General features: G+C 45.9%; 7 protein-coding genes across 10 annotated transcripts in view; 4 read left to right on the top strand and 3 right to left on the bottom strand.

Moving 5' to 3' along the window:
- Positions 1-77: 77 nt before the first annotated feature.
- FOXG_14802 (uncharacterized protein) lies at positions 78-2,982 on the top strand. Of its 4 annotated transcripts, none has more exons than XM_018394867.1 (8): positions 78-337; positions 406-546; positions 597-953; positions 1,002-1,300; positions 1,353-1,670; positions 1,725-1,923; positions 1,972-2,334; positions 2,387-2,982. In XM_018394867.1, exons 3-7 carry the CDS (start codon positions 627-629, stop codon positions 2,305-2,307), a joined length of 1,479 nt encoding a protein of 492 aa, XP_018254483.1. In that variant the 5' UTR covers positions 78-337; positions 406-546; positions 597-626; the 3' UTR covers positions 2,308-2,334; positions 2,387-2,982. The 4 variants fall into 4 exon arrangements, with proteins under 4 accessions (XP_018254483.1, XP_018254482.1, XP_018254481.1 ...); XM_018394866.1 differs by having other exon boundaries at positions 406-953; positions 2,387-2,428; positions 2,497-2,982; XM_018394865.1 differs by having other exon boundaries at positions 406-953.
- A 137-nt stretch (positions 2,983-3,119) lies between these two features.
- Positions 3,120-5,423, top strand: FOXG_14801 (uncharacterized protein; the record flags this gene model as incomplete). Its single annotated transcript, XM_018394863.1, has 1 exon — positions 3,120-5,423. One exon carries the CDS (start codon positions 3,120-3,122, stop codon positions 5,421-5,423), a length of 2,304 nt encoding a protein of 767 aa, XP_018254479.1.
- A 1,817-nt stretch (positions 5,424-7,240) lies between these two features.
- FOXG_14800 (uncharacterized protein) lies at positions 7,241-9,026 on the top strand. The gene is made up of 3 exons (XM_018394862.1): positions 7,241-7,437; positions 7,492-7,912; positions 7,972-9,026. The coding sequence occupies exons 1-3, from the start codon at positions 7,345-7,347 to the stop codon at positions 8,952-8,954; spliced, it is 1,497 nt and encodes a 498-aa protein (XP_018254478.1). The 5' UTR covers positions 7,241-7,344; the 3' UTR covers positions 8,955-9,026.
- Positions 9,027-10,167: 1,141 nt separating this feature from the next.
- On the bottom strand, positions 10,168-13,421 carry FOXG_14799 (uncharacterized protein; the record flags this gene model as incomplete). The annotated part of the gene is made up of 9 exons (XM_018394861.1): positions 10,168-10,248; positions 10,338-10,786; positions 11,175-11,566; positions 11,626-11,648; positions 11,702-11,704; positions 11,771-11,773; positions 11,902-11,904; positions 12,027-13,295; positions 13,410-13,421. 9 exons carry the CDS (start codon positions 13,419-13,421, stop codon positions 10,168-10,170), a joined length of 2,235 nt encoding a protein of 744 aa, XP_018254477.1.
- Positions 13,422-15,140: 1,719 nt separating this feature from the next.
- Positions 15,141-17,696, top strand: FOXG_14798 (serine/threonine protein kinase). The gene is made up of 2 exons (XM_018394860.1): positions 15,141-15,918; positions 15,969-17,696. Exons 1-2 carry the CDS (start codon positions 15,361-15,363, stop codon positions 16,890-16,892), a joined length of 1,482 nt encoding a protein of 493 aa, XP_018254476.1. The 5' UTR covers positions 15,141-15,360; the 3' UTR covers positions 16,893-17,696.
- Positions 17,697-17,776: 80 nt separating this feature from the next.
- On the bottom strand, positions 17,777-18,159 carry FOXG_14797 (uncharacterized protein; the record flags this gene model as incomplete). Its single annotated transcript, XM_018394859.1, has 3 exons — positions 17,777-17,787; positions 17,837-17,844; positions 17,891-18,159. 3 exons carry the CDS (start codon positions 18,157-18,159, stop codon positions 17,777-17,779), a joined length of 288 nt encoding a protein of 95 aa, XP_018254475.1.
- Positions 18,160-20,669: 2,510 nt separating this feature from the next.
- FOXG_14796 (uncharacterized protein) overlaps positions 20,670-21,776 on the bottom strand; it is a gene marked incomplete at both ends in the record, with an annotated part of 1,793 nt that continues 686 nt past the window's right edge. The window contains 5 exons of the mRNA XM_018394858.1: positions 20,670-20,760; positions 20,981-21,060; positions 21,308-21,361; positions 21,472-21,546; positions 21,599-21,721. Coding sequence (XP_018254474.1) covers positions 20,670-20,760; positions 20,981-21,060; positions 21,308-21,361; positions 21,472-21,546; positions 21,599-21,721 — 423 coding nt within the window. The remainder of the gene's footprint in view (positions 20,761-20,980; positions 21,061-21,307; positions 21,362-21,471; positions 21,547-21,598; positions 21,722-21,776) is intronic.

Here is a 21,776-nt window from a genome sequence, read left to right as displayed (position 1 = left end):
TCATTGTGGAGCATATTTGGATGCTATCGGGGACGATGGCCGAAAGTGGAGTGGCGCTAGGGGTAGCTAATCCGAAAGTCTCCAAGATGAGGGAGTCAGCGCGTCGGAGACATCGGACTCCAGCACGTTACTCTTTCCAGCCCGTTATCGCAGCAAAGAGTCTGAGCAGAGCGTCATGCAGCCAGATCAAAGCGCAACAGGAGGTTCTATACAGCCGAGTACGCCAAGACCCCGACGGAAGAAAGCAACGGCGTGCCAACGATTGCAGATCTAGAAATACAGCGGTGCGAGGGCCGAGATCGGGGTGCGTGTCGAAACTGCAGGTCTGCGCAAGCTGGTGAGTTTTATTTGTAATTCCCGTTCATACCACGGTGTAGCTAGCAAGCCATATCTGATACCCCAAAGAGTGTTTACCGGCCAGCCACGAGCCTACGGGCATGTACCCCGTCTCGTACGTACAAGGCCTTGAGCAACGGGTCGCGGGTCTTCAGGGACGCCTCGACCAACAAAGTGCCAAATCAATGACCCAAGAACTTCCTGAGTCTGGTAGTCCTCTGGCCCCAAATTTGCAGACAAACATTCATCCAGATTTACAGGGCTTTACTGGTCATCTTGACGCCTTTTATATGCCGTCTGTGCCCAGTCAAGGGAACTCATTCGACCTCTCAACATTCCAAGCCGACAACCTGTTCTCCATCTCCCAGCAACCGCCTGCGGACGAAGCCAACTACTCAACAGACACTACGCGCTCTCTTGATCCCTCTATGGCCGCTGTCGTGACCGATATTTCAGTCCGTGAGGGCGCCTCCTTCTTTCAGACTTACTTTGAGATCATCCACCCCCGTTACCCATTCCTCGACGTCGAGGAATGCAGCACAGCGTATATAAAATGGAAAGCAGGCGAGATAGCTACCTGTGGCAATAATGCCTGGTCCACATGTTTGTTGAAACTGGTGCGTACTCTATCTACTTCCCCATCTCAAACTCACCAACATAAACAGATATTTGCCAACGGTGCAATCTTACAGCATGCGTGGTCAGACAACAGGACTCGCCAACAGCTGGGGCTCATCTTCCAAGAACAGAACATAATATCTGATTTTTTTTTAAAACCACTTGCTTGTCTCCAGGTCATGCTTCTCCACGCCTTCCATGAGCTTCACGGCGAGAGCACAGAACGAGTCGTGCATATCGTTGGTGTTGCTATGCGCTTTGCAATATTCAACGGCTTTCACCGTCTCACTAACGATGGGACTTACGAGATAGAGATGAAGATTAAAGCTTGGTGGTGCATCTACTGGTACGCTTAGAGCTAGCATGTTAAAAACGTGCAGATCGTTGACATTGGTTAGCTTAGACAAAGTTGTTGCAATAACGCTGCGCATCCCTCCCTACCCTCTGGATGAGTGGATTGACACCCCTGCATATCGGGTCAAACATGGGCCGCAGTTCTTTATGCCTTGGGCCGTTGATGCTCCAGGTTCTTCAGACGGGGTCCTGTATACTTTTGATCTACGCTACTTTGCACACATGTGCAAGATCAGGCGGCTTCACTCGGAGATACTCACCCTTTCTCGACAAGTCGATCCCGGCACAATAGATCAATCTCTTCGGAAGTTGCTGTCCGAGATTGACGGGTGGGCCAAAAGCAAAGATGTGTTTACCAGTAGGTTGGTTCAGCTCCCTCCCTTTCAAGTGGCTCTCTGGGCTTAAATCAGGAATAGCCATCCGAACGCCGAAGGCCATGCGAGCCCTCTTGGTGTTGTCTACGTCGCACACATGACTCGAGTTGTGCTGTACAGCTCGGTCCCTTTTGAACCAGCGTCAGAAAATACGGATAAACTCCTTCAAGCCTGTTGTGACTCGTGCGCAACGTTCAGGGCTCTTCAGAAGAGAAAGCATCTACCAAAACATTGGTTTGATGTAAGTACTAGTATAGTGCTTTTATAAACCTGCATGCTGATTTCCAAGATGCTCTTTGTATTTCAGGTAGGCGTGGTTATGGTGTATATCCTCTGGCGGCGATCCATGCCAGTATCCAAGGTTATCGATCGTGCCATTCGGGATTGTACTGCGATACTGTCTATATTTGCCGATCGATCACAGAAGATAGACATCTACCGAGACTGCATGGAACTTCTGGCAAGCAGCATATCAAGAGTTTCTACCCCCGGGAATATCGACACAGAAACCAGACAAGAACTCAATTTATTGCTTGGTCAGATTGAGGAAAACAGCCTTGCATCGCATGTTCATGCCAAGTTGTCCGAAATGTGTAGGACCAGTATTGCGGAGATGGATACATAATCTTCGCAACTTCGGAGAATGAATAAGGTTTCACTGTGGATCGATTCATCCGGGGCGAATCGCTAATATGATGCTGCAGTATGGCAATTCCTCTCGAGCCTTCACCTTGTCGCAGGTAATGGTAAGCAGAAAGGAGATATTCGGACTTTTAACACAAAGCGCTAAGCAGTCGACCGCTGTTCGTATTAGAAGACTTGTTGACGGAACCAAGTTTGCAGACGAGACTGTCTTTCATATTACAATAAGCGCCGAGATGAGCGCATCATGGTTGTATGGTCAGACAGCAAACTTTGCTGCATTTAACCTGTCATCACTTCCCGTTACGATGAATACTGGGTTAGTACAATGGGCGCCGCTGCCTATCTTGATAAGGGCTTCTTAGCAGCTGTGAGGAATGCCTCAAGTCTAATTGTTTGTTTGGTGCCACTTTGACCTATATCCACTAAGGCAAAAAGAGATCTGAAGTGGAACATATTCCCAAGCTCGATTGGTGCTGGGTGTGCACTATCGACGAAGACAGACTAGTGTTTGGAGTCCAGACCTGTTCCTGCATGGGCACGGCTCGCCCCAGGCTGTCAATAGTTAGCAATAGTGATATCCCACTATCCCCAAAGCTGCTGCAAGGAACGGCTATTGACCGCCAAGCGCTAAATAGTTTATACAGCTGAGTCGGGCGAGTAAAAAGGTGACCCCAGGTGCCATGTATAGATACTGTAGTGAAACCGCCAGTTTTTTTCTTTTCCAGAGGTGCGGGTTTATTCAGTCTTTTCTTGACACCTACGCTGTAATTGTGCTTACTGGCTCCTTTCAGCATGCAGTCCAAAATTGCGCTTGTGAGCTTGGCTTTGGTTGGTTTTTGTTCTGCTGGTCCCTGCAAGCCCAGTAGCCGAACCACTCTGAGTAGCCATTCTACCACCTCGTCCATCGCGACGATCGATGTTTCCGCGAGCTCCACGGACAGCCAAACAAACTTCGACAGTCTCACCATTACATCATCTGCCGAGACCACCGAAGTCCCTAGCATAACTCTCCCCCAATCATCAACAACGACGGAAGAGGAAGTCATCATCATCACCAACGCTATCCTAGGAGGTTCTTTCGCCAGTCGTGACCCAAACAGCCCAAGCGGCCTCACAAACTTCGACGCCTCTGGAAATGCCGAGTTTCATCAAGGGGGATGTTACCGCGCTGACGGTAGTCTCGACGATGGTTGTGCTGCTCTGAGTGCCAGTGGAGACGTTACGAAGCGAAGTTTCTTTGGATCTTTTGCTAGTATCTTCCAGACTGTGCGATCAGTTCCGCGAAAGAAATACACCATCCAATTCTTTTATCTGATCAACTCCGCTGGAAGCCAGGGCTGTGTTGCAAGTGCGAAATTTGGCAATGCGGAGTTCTATTCTCAACCTGCTTCTAACCTAAGAGCCTCATGGATTAGGGTGCTTGGGCAAGTTGAGGCTGCATCCGACTTGCCGACGTTTGCTATCTCGCTGACATGTTCTGGTGCTGGTGCCTCTTCCATTCTGGTTGACTCAATCTTCATCTCCAACCAAGTGACTCCTGAGACTATCGATGACTTCAAGCTTGACCTGGGTGGAAGCCCTCCTCCTGTCGAGACTACAACCGCGATCAGGGCTGAGGAGTCCCCTTCCCTTACAACAGAGCCAGTAACACCAACGCGCACTGGCGGTTTGTCAAACACAAGCACTTCAATGCCCGTTTCAACAAACTCTCAAGAAGACACTTCTTCGGCGGACACTAACACCAAGCGCACCAGCTCTGACGCCAAGACATCCAGTGCTGCTAATGAGAGCAGCGAGACTATGACAACTTCTGCCGTTGGACACACTTCAGAAGCCATGATTGATACTACGGCTATCACAACATCCTCGAAAACGCTAGCCCTCGAGGAGACCAGCAAGGCCGAAACAACTGGCCCAGTATCACAAGCCGTTGGCTCTACTTCTCAGCCTGTCACTACATCAGGACCTTCACAACCCACCGGAACTACCTGCAAGCCAAGCTGTGAGATGATCAACGACTTTTACGCACATCTCGATGACTTCGGTTGCGATATCAACGGCGTCTTCGTGAAAAGCGATGCCATTTACACGCTTCCTGGTGAAGAGGTTGGCGCGACTCAAGCGCACTGGTACAACAGCAACGATGAGTGCGCTGAGATTTGCAAGACTCTACCTGGATGCCTGTCAGCTGGATTCCAGAGACTCTCGGGCAGGTGTTTCTTCTCCAACACTCTAGTTACTCGAGAGGACATAGGTGATGGAAGAGACAGTCAAATGGTCCATTGGTTTGGCATGGAGTGCTTCACATGCGGCTGCAGTTCTGGCGACACATCGACAACTGCTTTTCCTACGACTACCCTAGTTCCCGAACCAACCAGCGTCACCACAACCACTAAGGCTACTCAGTCAACAGGTGTTTGCCACAACAACCGCGGCCAAGAGTGTGAGATCAACCCATCAAACGTCGAGAACAACGACTATGTCTGCATTGGTGGAGGCGTCTTTACGGGGGAGACCTGGACAGTCCCTCGCTCAGTGTATCCCATGCAGGAGAATGGAGAGCAGTGTGCAGCCATCTGCAACACCCTGGAGAACTGTGAATCCTCTGGCTTCTTCGGCATGGAGAACCACTGTCTCTTTACAACCACCAAGATAAAGACATCCGACTTTGCTGACCCCGATCCAAACTACGACGATCCCGGTCTGGACCCCAAAAACAGTGTTTGGAGCCATAGATCCTGCTGGACATGCCCGACCTGCGTCCTGAGCAACGCGCCTCTTCCCAAGAGTCCAACGTGTAATTACAAGCCTGGTGACGCTTGTACACGTGTAAGTGCGGATGGCGTCATCTGCAATTACTCCGGAATGTTGCCTGGAACATTTGGGATTGATGGAAGTTATCCTGACCAGAGTTCCTCCGGCAAATGCGCTGCTATCTGCAGGAAGATGACCGGGTGTTTGGGTTCTGGTTACAGGAATGGGCAATGTATGTTTACAAGAACGAAGCTTACGGCAGGCGATTTCCTAGATAGGCACACGTATGATCTTGTCTGGGATGATCCGTCTTGCTTTGAGTGTCCTGGTTGCTCTACTTAGAGATAGTTTTATTATATTATCATAGAAGGAGAAAGCTCAACCATTCAATCCTCTTGCCATCATAATAAGTCTTTCATTTTCGATTGCAATATGCGACAGCCGAAATCGCATTTGGCAGCGCTCTACAAAACCTGGCGTATAAATGAAGGGGGAGGAATTCGCCAATTGCTTGTATGCTCAGCAGGATTGTAAAACGCAAATCCGTACCAAAGGTGACAAGCTGCTGATGCAGATCTTGGAGTGAAGGCGGCAATCGCTAAGGTCATCAAAGCCGGTCCTATGCGTCGCGGCATAGCGGAGTTGTTTGGTGGGTGATGGTGTGCCCGAGACTCGACAGAAGCATATGAGTCTGAAGACTAATGGTGCAGATTCGAGGCTCCCTCTCCCAGGCCTCTTGAGGATGCTCTGGGGGTATCCTCAACAGTACCATCTTCTCCGTCTGAGCCAGCAGGACCTTGATCGCGAGTCGACCTTCTGCGTTTCCTTGAAATCGAATGGAGATAGAGTGCATGTACCTCGTTGATAGAGCGGCTTTTGTGAAATGATGCTAGAGGCATCGGGATCCATTGAAATTGATTACCGCGGTCTGATTTGATGTGTTATTTTGCGTCGCTTGCGTTGATGTAGGCACTCTTTGGAAGAGGTTATTCTTGTTGAGTTGAACTGAGCCGTACAAAGTCGTATTTGTGGGCGGCGAGACACTGAGGCTAGTCATTTCTCGATTTCGCCTGTTGATTGAAGTTATCGATGGATGATGATTGATACAGTTAGAACATTCCAGAGTGCAGAGCAGGCCTAACCCATTTGGCGATAACGTCTCGGCATGGCAAAAGTGGCTTAGCGTCTCAGCTCACGATATCTGAGGTACTTTAACTACTGCGAGTATCACTGCGAGGACCAAGTACTTTTGATAAGACCTTCACATACTGTTATCGCCTACCCTACTGATCCTCGAACAAAGTCAGAATATCGTGCGAGCCTAAATTATATATTATCTCAACGATAGAATACGGTGACTTCAATTTATGCTGTCTATAGCGAGCTTGACAAAAGGTATGAAGATACTTTAGTCGGTAATTGAATTCATCTCGGCGGTTGGAAATCAGAGCACCAAATCATCATATGCCAAATATGGAGATTTTGAGGTCAAGCTTAGCTTCTCAATTATTTGAATAAAACGCAATGACTCAACGAGACTCACCGAGCCTTTGTGAAAATCCAACCACGGCGCATCGTTTGGATGAATTTCAAAATAGTTCATGCGACAAGAACTCAAACTTGAATGGCTGTTATCGGGGTTTCCCTAACCCCATGGTCTTCACACCTTCCCATGGGCCATGTCGGTAATTCTCAAAGTAGCGGTGCACAACGGCCGCGGGTCACGCCAACCATGAAGCTTGCCTCTGGATACTGAGAAGATTGGTTCGGGCGGATAACGGAGAGAGAGACCCGACCCGAAGGCCCGATGCTGAAGATCAAAGCGGAGCATCATGTGGTTGGTTGGTTAAAAGACGACTGGCCCGATTCGGAATCCGCGGGTAGCATCCGCCAAGCAACGTCTCCTCTATCTTGCCCTCCCTCGATCCTTGCTTCACCAGGCATCCACTCAACTTCTCGTACTCCTCTATATTCGGTACTTTTGCGGGCGCCGAAATATGCTGTAATACGACTGTATGAGTTCTGAATTGTGGCTCTCCGGATACTTCGGACGTTGGACATGTAGAGAATGGCGAATGCCATGTAAGAAGCGTGATTCATATTACAGCCATCTTATATAAAGGGTATCGTCTTGAGCGTCACCCAGTCTCAACAAGGATAATTAAGCTTGAACTTTGGCTCAACTTAAACTGATCCTGCCTATTATTTCTTGATCCATCTCAACAAATTAATCCAGCGCTCAGCCTATTCAACAAAAGGAAAAATGCCTTCCCCACAACGAGTAGTCCTGTTTGCCATTCTGATGGGCGGAGCCTCAGCTACCGGCCCACCAACCTCCAAGAACTGTCCAAAAGTTGTACGTCTACATCCCGACCGATTCTACGTGTAAAGACATCTGATCCATGGGTAGTGCGAGTCAGTCAGCAAATTGTACCCTTCCGAAATTTTATTCCTATCTTCACCCGGCTTCCAGACCGTTCAGCAATCTTACTGGAACTTGTTCCAACGTGAGGCTGCACCGTCTTGCTTTTTCCAACCTACCACGAGCGAGCACGTCTCGGAAGCTATAATCCAGGTGGTCCAGGAAGATTGCCATTTTTCTATCAAGGGTGGCGGCCACTCTTCCAATGTTGGAGCATCCAGCATCACCGGTGGCTTTCAGTTCGACCTTGCCAAGCTGAGAGAATTCAAAGTCTCAGACGACAAGAAATCCGTGACTGTGGGCCCAGGATGGCGCTGGGGTGAATTGCTCCAGCAGCTCGAGCCACTTGGAATCATCGCAGTTGGGGGCAGGGATGCCGGTGTTGGTGTTCCTGGCTTCGTGTTTGGTGGTATGTACTCGATAGCTTGGATGAGGAACGTGTCGATCGCTAATCATCAACCCGGCCAGGCGGTCTATCATATTACTCAGCCCTTTATGGCTGGGGTATAGACAACCTCATCTCGACAGACATTGTGCTTGCGAATGGCTCTCTTGTGACTGCCAACCAGACGTCTCATCCTGATCTTTTCAAGGCCTTGCTTGGAGGCGGTGCACACAACTTTGGCATCACCACAGCCCTCAAGCTTGAACTACATCCTTATGATGGAATGTGGGGCGGTTATGTTCTCCAAAAGGGCGATCAGATCGATCACATCTTCGCAGCCTATGAGAAGTTCTTCCATAAGCTGCAGAAAGATCAAAAAGGCCATATGATCTTAGATATCACCCGAGTCAATGGATCAATTGCAGCTGTTGAGTTCATCGGCTATCCGGAGCCAGTCGAGAATCCCCCTCTATATGATAGCATTTATGCTCTCTCAAGCTCTGCTAATACGCTCCGTCTGGCTAATTATACCGACCTTGCAGCGGAAATGGCCGTGGTAACCAACTCAAGGGGCCTACGTAACACATACCGGACCTTGACCATTGAGTATGATGCTGAGCTAATCAGAGAGATCTTTGACACCTGGGCTGAGATCACCGAACCTCATGCTGCGGTAATTACTGCAAGCTTGGATATCAACGTAATCACCAGTCAGATGAGGAATAGGTCATCTCGTACTATCAAAAACACTTACGGTCTCGGAGGGGCTACCAACCAGCTGATTATCGTCATGATCTCGTTGTCCTGGGATGATGGTGCACAAGACACGACCAGTCATCGTTTAGTACAAGATTTAGGAAATGCTGTCGAAAACCTTGCCGACCAAGTTGGCAAATTGAAGCGCTTCAGGTATATGAACTATGCTCACATAGAGCAAGATGTTATTGGGAGCTTTGGAGACAGTAACAAAAAGTTACTGAAGCATGTCGCCAGAACCTACGACCCTCATGGTGTGTTTCAATGGTTGCAGCCAGGAGGCTTCAAGCTGGATGGTCAGAAAAGCTAGGCCATTTTACGCGGTGGGGACTGGATAAGAAGGCTGTCATCTTCGAAGTAATATAGCTCTAGTTAAACTTCTAAAGACTTAGATAATTTGGCCCATATATCTGACAAATCACGTCACTTTTGGTGCTTATGGTTCTTAGTCACAGTCTACGTATACTCTGATAAATAAATCACCAACGCCGTTATAATACCGAAGGGTCAGCTTAGGTTAGAAGAGGTAGCTGCTAGAGAGTTATACCTGCTGCTAGCTTTACTTTCCGCCTTGAACCCTCACCCTGGGACGGTGGCTACTGCAAAATATTGAGATTCCTTATAGCCATATACACGGGCTCCCTATCTCGGCACTGATTAGCCAGTTCTTTCCAAAGGATAGAAAACGAACCCCGGATCCGATACAACATGGTGGTTATCCAGTTGACCCTTAAACAAAGAACGAAACAATCTAGAAAGGGTATTTAATCCGCAAGACTTAATATTTAAGTCACGACTTTCCTTAGAAACTATTTACTACTAAGACTTACTATGATATATGTACTCTCAACCCGGGCTTACTCATGTCAACCCAACTTTCCAATAACATTCCAACGCCAACCCTTCGGTAAACACCGTCGCCGAGATTGTTAGATGGTGTAACCAGTAAAACATAATGCTCTAGGTCTTGTATTCCATGTCCTTCAATCTTTGGGTTTTCACTCCCAACAATGACACATAGTGTATGTACGTTTGGTGGCGACTTGCCCTCGTCGTAGATGACCTTTCCCTGCGCCTCAGCTAATCCCAAGTTTGAAATCTCCCTTGCCTGCGCAGTAAGGTCAATCCTTCCATTGAGTTCCCCTGTATGCAAGGATCCTGAAGTAGAATCTGAGTCTCGAGCCGTCCAAGGCGATTGGATCTTTCCTTCGGTGGCCTCGTATGTCCATCGAACATGACCAAAAGGGATGTCAACGTATGTGATTGGTCCTTTATACGCTGTCCACGACCATGTTGGCACTCTGAACTTCTGGTCTTGAGGGAACTCAATCAGTGTCAGGCCATTACTTTGCTGTGTATCCCTCATCCATAAAAGACTACGGCCGAAGAATTCTCCGTTGAATACCCCGTATCCTCCTTCGGTCTTGAAAGCACTGACCAGCCGTTGTTCCAGCCCAGCTATCGCTATGGGTCGATCATGTATCTTCGTAAAATCGAGATTCGAGTATTGTTTGTACAGTGATTCATAAAATCGGATTTTTGCTCCTCTTGTCGACCTCATTGCTCGCTTGGGAAAGTTGGAGTCGCCAAGGAATGATGCCTTGCTACTACAGGATCGAGGTCAGCAATGATGTTCGTCTGCAGATATGTTTGCAACTTGCTTGGTCAACTTTGTTAAGGTTTCGCAGCGCACCCCATGCCCACACTCCCAATATGTCTGATTCTCCGTGAAGTATATAGTTCTTGGCGCAAGAGCACGCTCCTGTAGAACCCATCCACGTTTGTTCAAGGCTCCTTCTATCACATCGTGCTGAAAGTCATCAATGGCTTCACAGACATAAACTGAGTCATTGGTAAGATATCCATCTAGCCTCACCGCTTCGCGCTCAGGTCTTTCCCACAAAAAGCCACTCGACGTTCCGTTGGCACGACTGGCGGCAATGACGCAGTATGCCGAGCTGAAGACGGTCTCCATCCTTTTGGCTTCCGTGTCAAAATCTCCGTCTGGTCCTTGCACGATGCATAGCGAATCGATCCAGAGGTACGGGACACCAAGTGCCCGAGTAACCTCGATTGCATGTCTGAATGTGCTCGGAAAGTGCCCAACTTCAAGGCCGACACTAAGTCGGCTGTCAAGGTTTTCTGTTGTGGTGCAAAAATGGTCGTGATGTGTCCCATTGCCCCAAGGATGTGACAGTGCAATGTATCGCAGCTCATTTCCTGGGTGACATATCTCACTCGCTGCTTCACGGAGGTAAACCTTTGAGTTGTCACAAACAACCCGGCCAACGTCGATTAGGCGAGTCGGAACTTGAACGCTTGACTTGTTTGCGGGACGACATTGGGGGTGGTTCGAGTCACAATCTTGAATCCAAGTCATAAGCAGGTCGTAGAACGGGGGCGTACTGGGTCTAAAAAGCTTGGGCAGTCCAAGGTGAATCTCATCAGAGCACAGCCTGTTCCTTTTTGAGTCATCTGCCTTCCGAGGTCAATCATACATCCTGTAGAATCTGGCAACATATATACGGACCTGATATCTTGAAGAGCGAGAGCAAAGGCATTTTCATTGTGCCCATGACGAGCCAGGAGTCAAATCTCCGAATCTCTATGATGTCTAGGTCTTTATAGGCATGTGGTCGGAAAGCGCGGCAAACAATTCTATGCAGTGCACATTGCTGGACCTTGGATCTCATAGTCGCGAGATTCTCACTAATCAGAGGCTTATCGCTCCAATACTCAAGCTTTTTACATTCTTCGCAAAGCTTTATCTTTTCCTGAGACATAGACATGCTGTCCGTGATCTCGACTTCGTGATGCCTTAGGACTTCAAGAGCAATGGATTTGTCTTCCATATGGTTCCAGGTGTCATTGAACTGTGCATTTAGATCAATAACGGCGCGTAAGAATCTGTTCTTGTACTTACTGCCTGTGCGGAGAACTCGTTATTTGTTGTATAAAAGCTCTACTTGATTATGACTTACAGTCTTAATTTGAAATCGAATGGCTAGGTTAGTCTCGTATACAAAGTCCATCAGACAATTGTTAAATATTACTTACATGCTATAGGACGAATAAACATTAGCAACTTCATTTTCACTAGACGTTTAATAAGTATTTCCCACTTACGCTCTATAAAACACCGCGATGCACGATAAGTGGCGTTGTCAAGAAGATATTATCACAGGGATTAGACTTACATACTAAACCTAAGATTAGCTATTATTACTCGCGAGCTTTACCCTCGTGCTCTTACTTACAGTCTATAATACAAAATAATAAACAGAACCAGTTAGTCATCGCTGCTATGCTATTCGATTCGCCGCGCACCTACATCCTATCCAACATCAGCCTTTGCCACAATCAATCAAACTAAAGCTCGTACCAGATTCGATTGTTTCGAGGTTGAGCCTGAACTCGTTGACAAGAAGCTCTGCCTTCGAACACGCTGTGGACGAGGTGGGGAGACCTCGTTACGACTTTTGCCCGAAGACAGGTATCTGCCTCCCTTTTGTTCATCGTCAATAGCCATTCTCTTGATGTTCTTGAGGCTCCTCTCCAAGTCATCCGCACTAGCACGACACATCTTGATGTCATCCTGACTCATACTTCCTTGGGGTAGATCAACAACAAGAAGCTTATCCCTGACCAACACGACGAGGTCTCTTATCACACTCGGCGTCGCACGGTTGCATTCCGGGTCGACATCCAAGATGTGACTGATCCAACTTCGTGCCACGTCGCTCACTTGAGCTTGCCTTGTAATCAGGTCCGCTGTAAAATATAATGTTTCTTGATGGGTATTAATGTCCTTCTCCTCATTGTAAAAGCTTCTCAGCCCCTCTTCGTAGCCATACAGGAGCCAAATCATATACTCGAATATGATACAGCCCATTGACCATATGTCATATCGGCGTGACCGAGGGACTCGAGAATTCATAGTCGTGATAACTTCAGGTGCCTCGTAGTGCGAGGTTGTATATCTCTGCCGGGTTGGGTCTTGTCTCTGGGTAGTGGCAAATACGTGTTGCTTGGCCAGACCTAGGTCAGCGATTTTGAGAGTTCCAAGCCATGGAGACTTTTCGTCTCTGAAATGGAGGATATTCTCGGGCTTCAGATCTCCATGGCGCCAATGCTGCTCTTCAGCATTGTCGCTGGAGTCATCTCCGTCATCTGAGCTTACTCCCTCGAAGCGTATCTTTGGAACAGTCAAGCGATTGCCATCGCCATCAGCCTGGCCCTGAGAGAAGATTGTTTTGGATCTCGAGGTAGCGCCCTTCTTTGTACGATCAGCCGATGTTGCTTTTGCAGTTTTTGTTCTAGTGTTAGTGCCATGCAATTTCGAGAGCGCACTTGCAAGTCCAGTTAGTTCTTCTAAGACTCGCATGACCTTGTTACCATCTAGGAAAGATCTGTCGTGGGATTCTGTCTGCCAAATATCCCGCAAAGTACCCCCATTAGCCCACTCGAGCATAATGAATCTTCTTTCTCCTTGTTTGAAGGCAGTGGCTTGACTGATGAGGTGTTTATGACGAAGCTCGGCAATCTGGAAGAGTGCATTTGCTTCATTCAGCCAAGAGACATGTACGTTGTAGTTTTGCTCGCTCAGGTTTTTCAACTCTTTGAGAGCAACACGTGTCTGATCTGTGTTCGACTGTTAAGTTGTTAGCTGTGGTATCCGTAGCAGTCTTGCTTTAGAGGATACTCACCTTCAAGGACCTATGACTAATTTGATGGCTAGGATGAATTGCAGCCTGAAATACCGTACTGAAATGGCCATCCTTTTGAGTGGTACCCTTTTCTATAAATGGGAGTATGTGTTTCGCATGGAATTCTTGGGACGAGCATTCCATGTCGAGTATTGGCGCACAGAATTTCCATTGATCATTGTAAAAGTTCCATACGTCGTGCGTATCCCAGCGATGAAAGGCTTCCAAAGCTTTTTCATGACTGCAGACTCTTTGAAGCCCCTCTGTGTGAACATCGCAATACTTATCTTCCGAGGTGAGATCACGGATCGGGAGTTCCTTATCTGTCATGCCATGGTACTTGAAAGTATCCATAATGTCCTGGAGATTGCCATGATGCAAGGATGCAGTCAAGAAAAGCTTTTTTGCATGCTTGCAGATGAAGTCTACCAACTCTGGCTTGGCATTCGGCAATAATACCTTTATCTTGTCTGGCGTAACAAGCTCTTTGATCTGACTCTCTGGAAGAAAGTATGCTTCGCTGAGAACACTAAGCTTGAGCGAATGTCGAACGGTGTTGCGCAATTGGTTTAGTTTCGTCTTGTCAACCTCAGTTGACGCGAACGTAGTAAAAAAGCTCCAAACAGTAGCCATAAGTTCGAGAATCATGTGTGCGCAAATATATGAGTTTCGCGATTTTACCAAGGCAATCATATAAACGAGAAAAGATTCCGCAGGCATGATTGTATGAGAAAGCTGCCCTACAAAGTGTGAAAGGACGCCGACGTTGACTGACGATATGATTACTCTTTTGGTCCGTAAGCACCGTTCAGCCGCACCTTGCTTGCTGGTTGCACCACGTACAGTTAATGCATATGCAAGTACTATACGCTATGATAAAATTGACACACATACGCGTGACTGCTGCCTGAAGTCGAACACCCTGGCATTTTGGCCATGATTAGTTCCAGACAGATCTGCCGCTAACATCACGTTCGCCGCCATTCGATTGAGGCTGTTGCGCGAAAATTCCCTGCCTCTTGCTATTAGGTAACTACTGCAGCCATTCAGTCATGCCTATATTCTCCGCAAGATCTGACACTCAATTGGAGCCATTGATCCAGATCTTAGATCTCTCAGTCCACGGTTACGCGGGGAGCTAAACTGCTAGGTCCAAATACTTGAGATAAGGCTTTCTATCACTGACGAATGATATGTTTAGTGCCACCCTCCAATAGGCAAGAATTCTGCAGCCATTATAGCACTATCACACATCTTTGACGTATGGGCTTGTTGGTTTGCTGACCGAGGCTCAATGCAGCTAAGCATAAGGAGAGATCACTTTGCGTCATCAACGACGCCTGGACAGCCATGTTATGCCTGGAATTTGACTTACATGGGCTGTTTTGATGTTTGGCTTGATAGATCTCGCACATATCATACTATCGAACGACCAATCTCTAATCAATACAAGCTATTAGCACTGCTCTTTAGTCCTTGTCAGATACCCGATCTTGTATTGTAACTGTCTATTTTTATCAACGATTAATCAACAGAAGCTCTCAATTGAATGTGACACCAGGCTGTGAGAATGCCATATCATTATTGTGATGGTGTTGTGCTGCTGACAGGCGTCAATGGTATTCTCACTCAAGTGGTGTGATGATGTTGCATTCGCTGACATTGAGGCCTGCCACATTCTTTGCCTGGTTTGCAATTGAGGCCATCACCCCAAAACGCCTATCGGTCCAGTTTTCTCATTTAGGCTTCTTTCCCCTTGTCAGGGTCAGGGAACAGCTTACTCAATTGACCTCGGATGCTAAGCAGCTCACAAGTCCGATCGCCTTATGAGGCCGCCGAACCGCAGAGCCTCACAGTTCGCATGGCAGTCCACTCATGTGTTTCCTTGTCAGAATGCCTAGATCGTAGCGTAAAAGAACACTATCAACCCCTGTTAATCTTTCCCTGAAAAATCAACGCGGTCGGCAACAAGGGCAAGCCTCCCAAACCAAAATCGAATAAAGACATAAAATGTCTCTCTACAGGCAGTTAAATAAATGCCTCATCCCTTGTCACGAAGACGCAGAGTTCTTACCACTGAGTGAGATCAGCGCAAGAGTAACTGAGGACAACATCAAGTCGGAAGTCCCTGTTAGGAAGCGATGCTTCTCAAATCGCAGTCTACCACGCACAATATTAAAGCAGGCCAGAAGGATATTTTCAATCCTGGTTCTTATTCAAGAGGCACAAGCTATCGTTGATCTTGTGTGTCGCGATAACATCAGCGATGAAGATCTTCCTCTTATTCGACAATCCATGAGCGGAGACGATGAAAATGTCCTGATGTCCGCCAAGACTGGAAAAGCTTTCCCGTCATTTTCTCTGTGGCCGAGGGAGGCGAGAGTGCGGGACTTTCTAAACTTCCAATGGCTGGTACAAGCGCCTGTCCTCAATGCTCTCGGTCAACATATCTCGCTGGACACGAAATGCCCTCTCCCCCTAATAGACTGTGTCATGAAATGCAAAAGTGGTCCGAACAGCGTGCTACACAAATGCAAGATCCATGGGGCCCATCAATCAATCTTCAAGGTCACAATAACCATCCCTTACAAGAGTACTTTGACGCTCACAAGCTCTAGAATGACCCGGAGCCATATGTTGCTCTCAAAGAGGTCAACAATGACGAGGCGTTTGAGAAGGAAAAAACAAACCTAGAGCTCATACAGTCTCTTAAGCACGAGCATCTCATCAAACTGATCGCTACCTGTCAGAAGGGATCTATATGCTATTTTATATTTCCTTGGGCTGATGGTGGAGATCTTAGAGACTTTTGGAAGGCTAATGACACAATACCACGCTCCCAAGAATTGGTGGTGTGGTCTCTCCGCCAAATTCTGGGCATCGTGAGTGCGATCAACGCTTTGCACGGCAAAAATACTCGGCACGGAGACATAAAGCCTCAAAACGTTCTTCATTTTCTCAAGGCGCATGATGATGCTGTCATGGACAGTAGAGGAAGACTGATCCTTGCAGATGTTGGAGTTTCCAAGATCCATCGAGAGATCACGAGCATGAGACAAGATCCCACAAACTGCCAACAGTCCACAGTCACGTACGAAGCGCCTGAAGCCCAGTCAGACCAAAGAGAGGGCAAACCGAGAGGTCGTCGATATGACATGTGGTCTCTAGGCTGCATGTTTCTCGAATTTACGGTCTGGCTCGTCTTTGACTACAGCACAGTCAGAAGTTTCAGAAAGTCCAGGCGTACTCGAGATGATCCCAAAGACGCATTTGGAAGCTTTTTCGTCCAGACGTCAGACAACTTAATCCAGATCCACTCTGCAGTCATCGAGGCGATTGGCCATTTACGGGGTCATCCACTTTGCAGTGGCGATACTGCTTTGGCAGATCTCATCCAGCTGATTCAAGACCACTTGTTGCAGGTTGACGTCCAGGCACGCACCGAAGCCCCGGAACTCTTGAAAATGCTAGAGAGGATCATTCACAGAGCTGAACAGGATGGCAATTACTTGTATCCAAGGTTTGTTGGCAACACTGGTTAGGATATATATTATGTCAGCTTTCCTAAAAGAAATCACAGACATTTATCATCTGATTCAACGTCTTCGACAAACCCGAACATCAGCTTCGTTGATAATATCCGTCAAGACTTTCCAGAGTCCGTCCAAGGGATCTTTCTCAGATGGGACTTGTCGTCGGTCTCAGTGGTACCAACACGGCTTTGACCACTGCTCAGTTTGTTGAACTCGAGAAAAACAGCATCGCGAGTCTAGATCTGACCCACCACGAGAAGACCTAGCTTGATGCCAGTTCCGATTTTGCTTTCGATGAGCGGTCCATAGCAAACGCATGGCAGAATCTTATTTATTTCATCCAGATGATAAAGGCCGAAGCATAGGTTGCAGGAGATGCTATCAGAAGCCATTCTTATATGTCTTACAGCGTGCGCGACAGGAAGAGATATATGTTCTTGGCTTCAATATTTCATGTCTATATGACGATACTTCGAAATTGTTCAGTGATTACTCCTCTATCGGCGAATTTTGATTCCTGCTGACACGTATCTCACAGGCCAAACGGTCGAGGCAGAGCCAGTGGCCAGTCCCTCGCAGGACTACATTTTGCCATGTAATAAACTTTGTATAACGCTAGTGGAAGCACATACCCGTGTTCAGAAGTTGTAGAGATGGGTTACTCATTCAATAAGGGCATTCCAGGGAGGTACATGCTCCCTGGTTTTCTAGGGCCGAGATCGGAGCAGGTACAATTGTTGTTTTATTACTGTGAGGGAATCTCAATGTTCGCTAGAAAATCACCAATCCACGTGCAAAACTCCGTATCTGCCCACTTCCTAATCACCCTCAGAGCCGTGAGAAGCTGATACATTCCTACTATACTTGCTGTATCAACAATGCGAATCGCTTGATCAATAAGCGTCTGCATCACATTAGCATAAGCCTTGCCAACAGGAGGAGGAAGAACCTACAATCTTGTCTTTTTCATCAGCAGCGAAAAGCACATGCCAAACGTTCCCACATACTGCAACAAAGCAATAGAGGTAGGAATCTTGGCGGAATTTGCATCTCGTAGACGTTGATACCATGCTGCTACCCATATCCCTAGTTGCACCTTGCTGCGATCCGCGGTGCTGCTTGTAGTCCTTGTTTCGATAAATAGGGGTGCTGGTCTGGACGCCAGAACAGTATATGCTCTCTGGTTGAGAGTATTGTGCCACTGCGTCTTGAAGAACTTATCGATGGTGGCTTGGAGTGTTTCGTCAGGTATAAGGGCGAGTGCGAAATTGACCATCTTATGGACTGATGATTCAGGTTCTGTCCACGTTCCCGAGTTGTCGCTGATAAGACTTGAACGACTTGAAGCAGCGCTTAATGATCCTGAGCTTGATAGATTATTTAACTTTAGGCAAAACTCTTTTATAATCTAGGCACTAGTTTATGCTTTTCTAGCTATATCTCTTTTTCTAGTTTTTTTTAGTTATATCTCTCCTTATTACCTTTTTAGGCTATATTCTTTATTTTAGCCTATTTTCCCTACTTATCTTTCTTATCATTTCTTTCTGGTGTTCCCCCGAGGTTTGATTAAGTCCTTAAATCGACAAGCGTCTTGTTGCTTCAGGTTTCTCAGTATATAATTTGCAGACAGGAATAAGCGGTTAAAGCTCTTCGACAACCACTAGCTGCGGCAATACCTGGCGTTGGTTTATGAGATAGGTTCTCCGATTTAACTGAGCATTTTCGCCCAGTTCTGCAATATTTAACGAGGCCGACGGTACATGTTAAGATCTCATCGGTTACGTCACGTATGTCCTACAATTTTCATTTCACAACCACCAATCACGTCAGGTACAACATCGCCCGTACATATGATCAGCTTAACACTCATAAGTACAAAGAAGACATTTATTAGCTCTCTTCTAGAATCTAGCTTACTAACTATTTATAAAACGTCTTTACCTCTTTAATGTTTTAGGTATTTTACTAAATATTTTATACTTATTATTACCTCCCTTGCTCCTCCTAGCCTTATATTCTTATAATCTAAAGGTAGTGTCATAGCTCGAGGCCAGACCGGCCTACCCTAGACCATTAACCAGATGGATCCAGATCACGTGGCGATACATTATCGCGTAGACGTTGTTCACCGACCACATAGCCCCTAAACGTAGCTCCTCGAGCTACGTCTTGTCAATCGAGGCTGACCTGCCTGCAGTGCCTATCCGTAGCAATAGATTATATTCTGCCCGACGCGTTCCTCGTTTACCTATGTACCTGAGCCCAACCTGTAATAGATAGCATAGTTTTAAAGATATATTTAGTTTCTCCTAGAAGTCTTATATTATCCCCCTTTGGTGATTTAGCTCTAAGTAGCTATTTCTTAACTTTTAAGGAAACTATAAATAACTTAATATCTCCTTACTTTATATATATATAAAAGATTATAAAGTAAGTAAAATTCTACTTAAGGTTATTATTTATAATAGCTTCTAGCTTTATTACTAAGTTTCTTATTAAAATTTATTTTATATTTTATTATTCTTATATAAAAATCTTTGTTTTTTAAATTACTTGTATCTTATAAAAAAGGATTTAATAACTTTTATAATATTAATAGATCTTTTTACAAGCCTTTTTCTCCTAAGAAACTAATTATTAAAAGTTACCTTAAAGTAAGGTTAAGTACTTTTCGAAGACATAATAACAAGATGCCACTATGCCATTAGTCATCTTGCCAGGACGGGGTGAACAGATTTTTGATATAGAGTCCGACGGTAACAGAGTTTAGGAATTTATTCGCAACCCGCTATACCTAAGTACAGATAGATAATGAACGAGTCCATATAAGGAAGGACCTGCACTATACTGCTGGAACATGACGTCGTGTCAGCTTTTAGGCAGTTGAGAGCTGCCTGCAAAACGGATCGGCATCGATAGAAGGACAAAGTTCAGTTTCAAGTTTTATCATATAAACTCGAAGCTTGCTACATGCAACCATATTGCCCTCTGGCAAAGGTTTTAGATGTGCACTACAAAGGTTATTTTCAGAGGCTTAATACATTGCCCGCTTAGAATCTTGAAAATATGCATTGAGTTGTCATTTCAGATATTTAATACGCCCCTGGCACATGAGATCAAGTAGCTCCGGTTGCTCACTGGCCTGCCTGCCGTGTCTCAAGCAATATACTAGTCTAATGTGGTAAAATACGACATACTCTATTGCATAGGACAATTCGTAGATCTTCTCGATTCCTAGGCCTTCTGGTCTGTCTCATATTTGGTAGGAGAACGTGTGGATGCAAAATATTAGGCTGCGACTTATCTTAGTCAAAGGCATGAAAACTCAGTATTTTCATCGCTCGAATAGATAAAAGAACAACGAGGATAAAGCCTTATATAACCATTAATAGAAGATAATTCTAGACAATATTTATTAATAAATAGCAAATACCATATACTATTATTATAAAAGGAATCGAAATCCAAGATCTATATCTCTTTACAGTTATATTTAAAGAGGCCTTTACTATATTTAAAAGGAAAAGAAAATTATTAATACATAATTATGTATTAGACCTGACATACCAAGGTCTAGCTTAAGTGTATTAAGATATGTAAGTATTGCTGATATTAGTATAGTTAAGAAACGAGAGTAAAGAAAGGAGACTGATGAAAGGAATAATGAATCAGTTGATTGTACGGATCAATATCTTGGTCTCTGCTTGACCCCAGCCGGCATCTTTAACGGACTGCACTTTTTCGGTATAATCAATGGTGTGAACATTGAGGTGCTGGCTTGAAGATCTAGTTTTTGACATAAGTCTTCGGGTCTACCGAATCCTCCTTGTAGCGAAGCCAAGCAAAGATGCTATATGCCATTACCTTCTTGATATGCCTAGAATAAAACAAGTTACAAGGTATCTATCCCTTTCCCACGAGCTTACTGACTTTCAGATGGCAAGATGCTACCCAGATATCTGGGGCAGGACGTGGAAGCAGGCAATTATGGTTCGACAGCCTAGGTTAATCTCAATTTTAAAGTAAATGAAGTAAACAAAATTGCCTTTTCCTTGCAAATTAGCTTGACACTAATGGAGAGAAAACTTGTCCCTTACCCATGGCCCGATCCCGGTCCAAGGGCCGAAGGTATAGCCATGCTTGCCAAAATTTGGCGCGAGAGAGAAATTGCCAAAAACTTATTAGGTCAGATTTGCTATCTAGTATTTACGCTAGCATTAATTGTCGAGTACTCTCTAACGCAAAGCTGTGTCCCCGGAACAATTATTGGCACTGAGAATACCCTTGTAGAGATATTAGCATGAAATCCAAGATAAACCAAATTAGGGGACTTACAATCGTTAATCTTAACGCAGTTATAGGGAGTTGCGCACTGCAATTTCTATTAATGTTTATGCAAATTGAAGCAGTTATCGCCTACTTACCTGTTTAGGACCTGTCCAACCCATGCCACCACACTGACCCCATTGAGGAGATCCCTCCGAACCACCAGTGTTCGTAGGTACGGTGGCAGTAATAGTGGGCGATGGTGTCACTGGATCCTGAGAATTCGTTAGCTGATGTACAGGAAGTAGGTAATGTAACTTACAGTAAAGCCAAACCATTTCAAATCTTCTTCTGGGAACACATCAATATTATGAGTAATACCCTGGCCCAAAAATGTCTATAGCAAATGTCAGCAAAACTGTTCAAAGAAAGTTAGTTGTTTACGTCACCTGTAGCTTGTCGCCAAAAACGTATCGAGTATACGGACTCCGTGGGACGTTGGCAGTTGTAGATTTTGGCTCAGCTGAATAGCCAAACACACCAGTCCATTGTTTAATGGTTTCGTAATAGTTCTGTACATTCAACACTTCATCTACTGACCCGTGGTAGATTTGCATTTTTGGTCGT

The sequence above is a fragment of the Fusarium oxysporum genome, chromosome 12 (genome assembly GCF_000149955.1).
Source record: "Fusarium oxysporum f. sp. lycopersici 4287 chromosome 12, whole genome shotgun sequence".
NCBI lineage: Eukaryota > Fungi > Ascomycota > Sordariomycetes > Hypocreales > Nectriaceae > Fusarium > Fusarium oxysporum.
The sequence above is the reverse complement of the archived record's forward strand: the minus strand, read 5'-3'. Positions and strand labels throughout refer to the sequence as shown.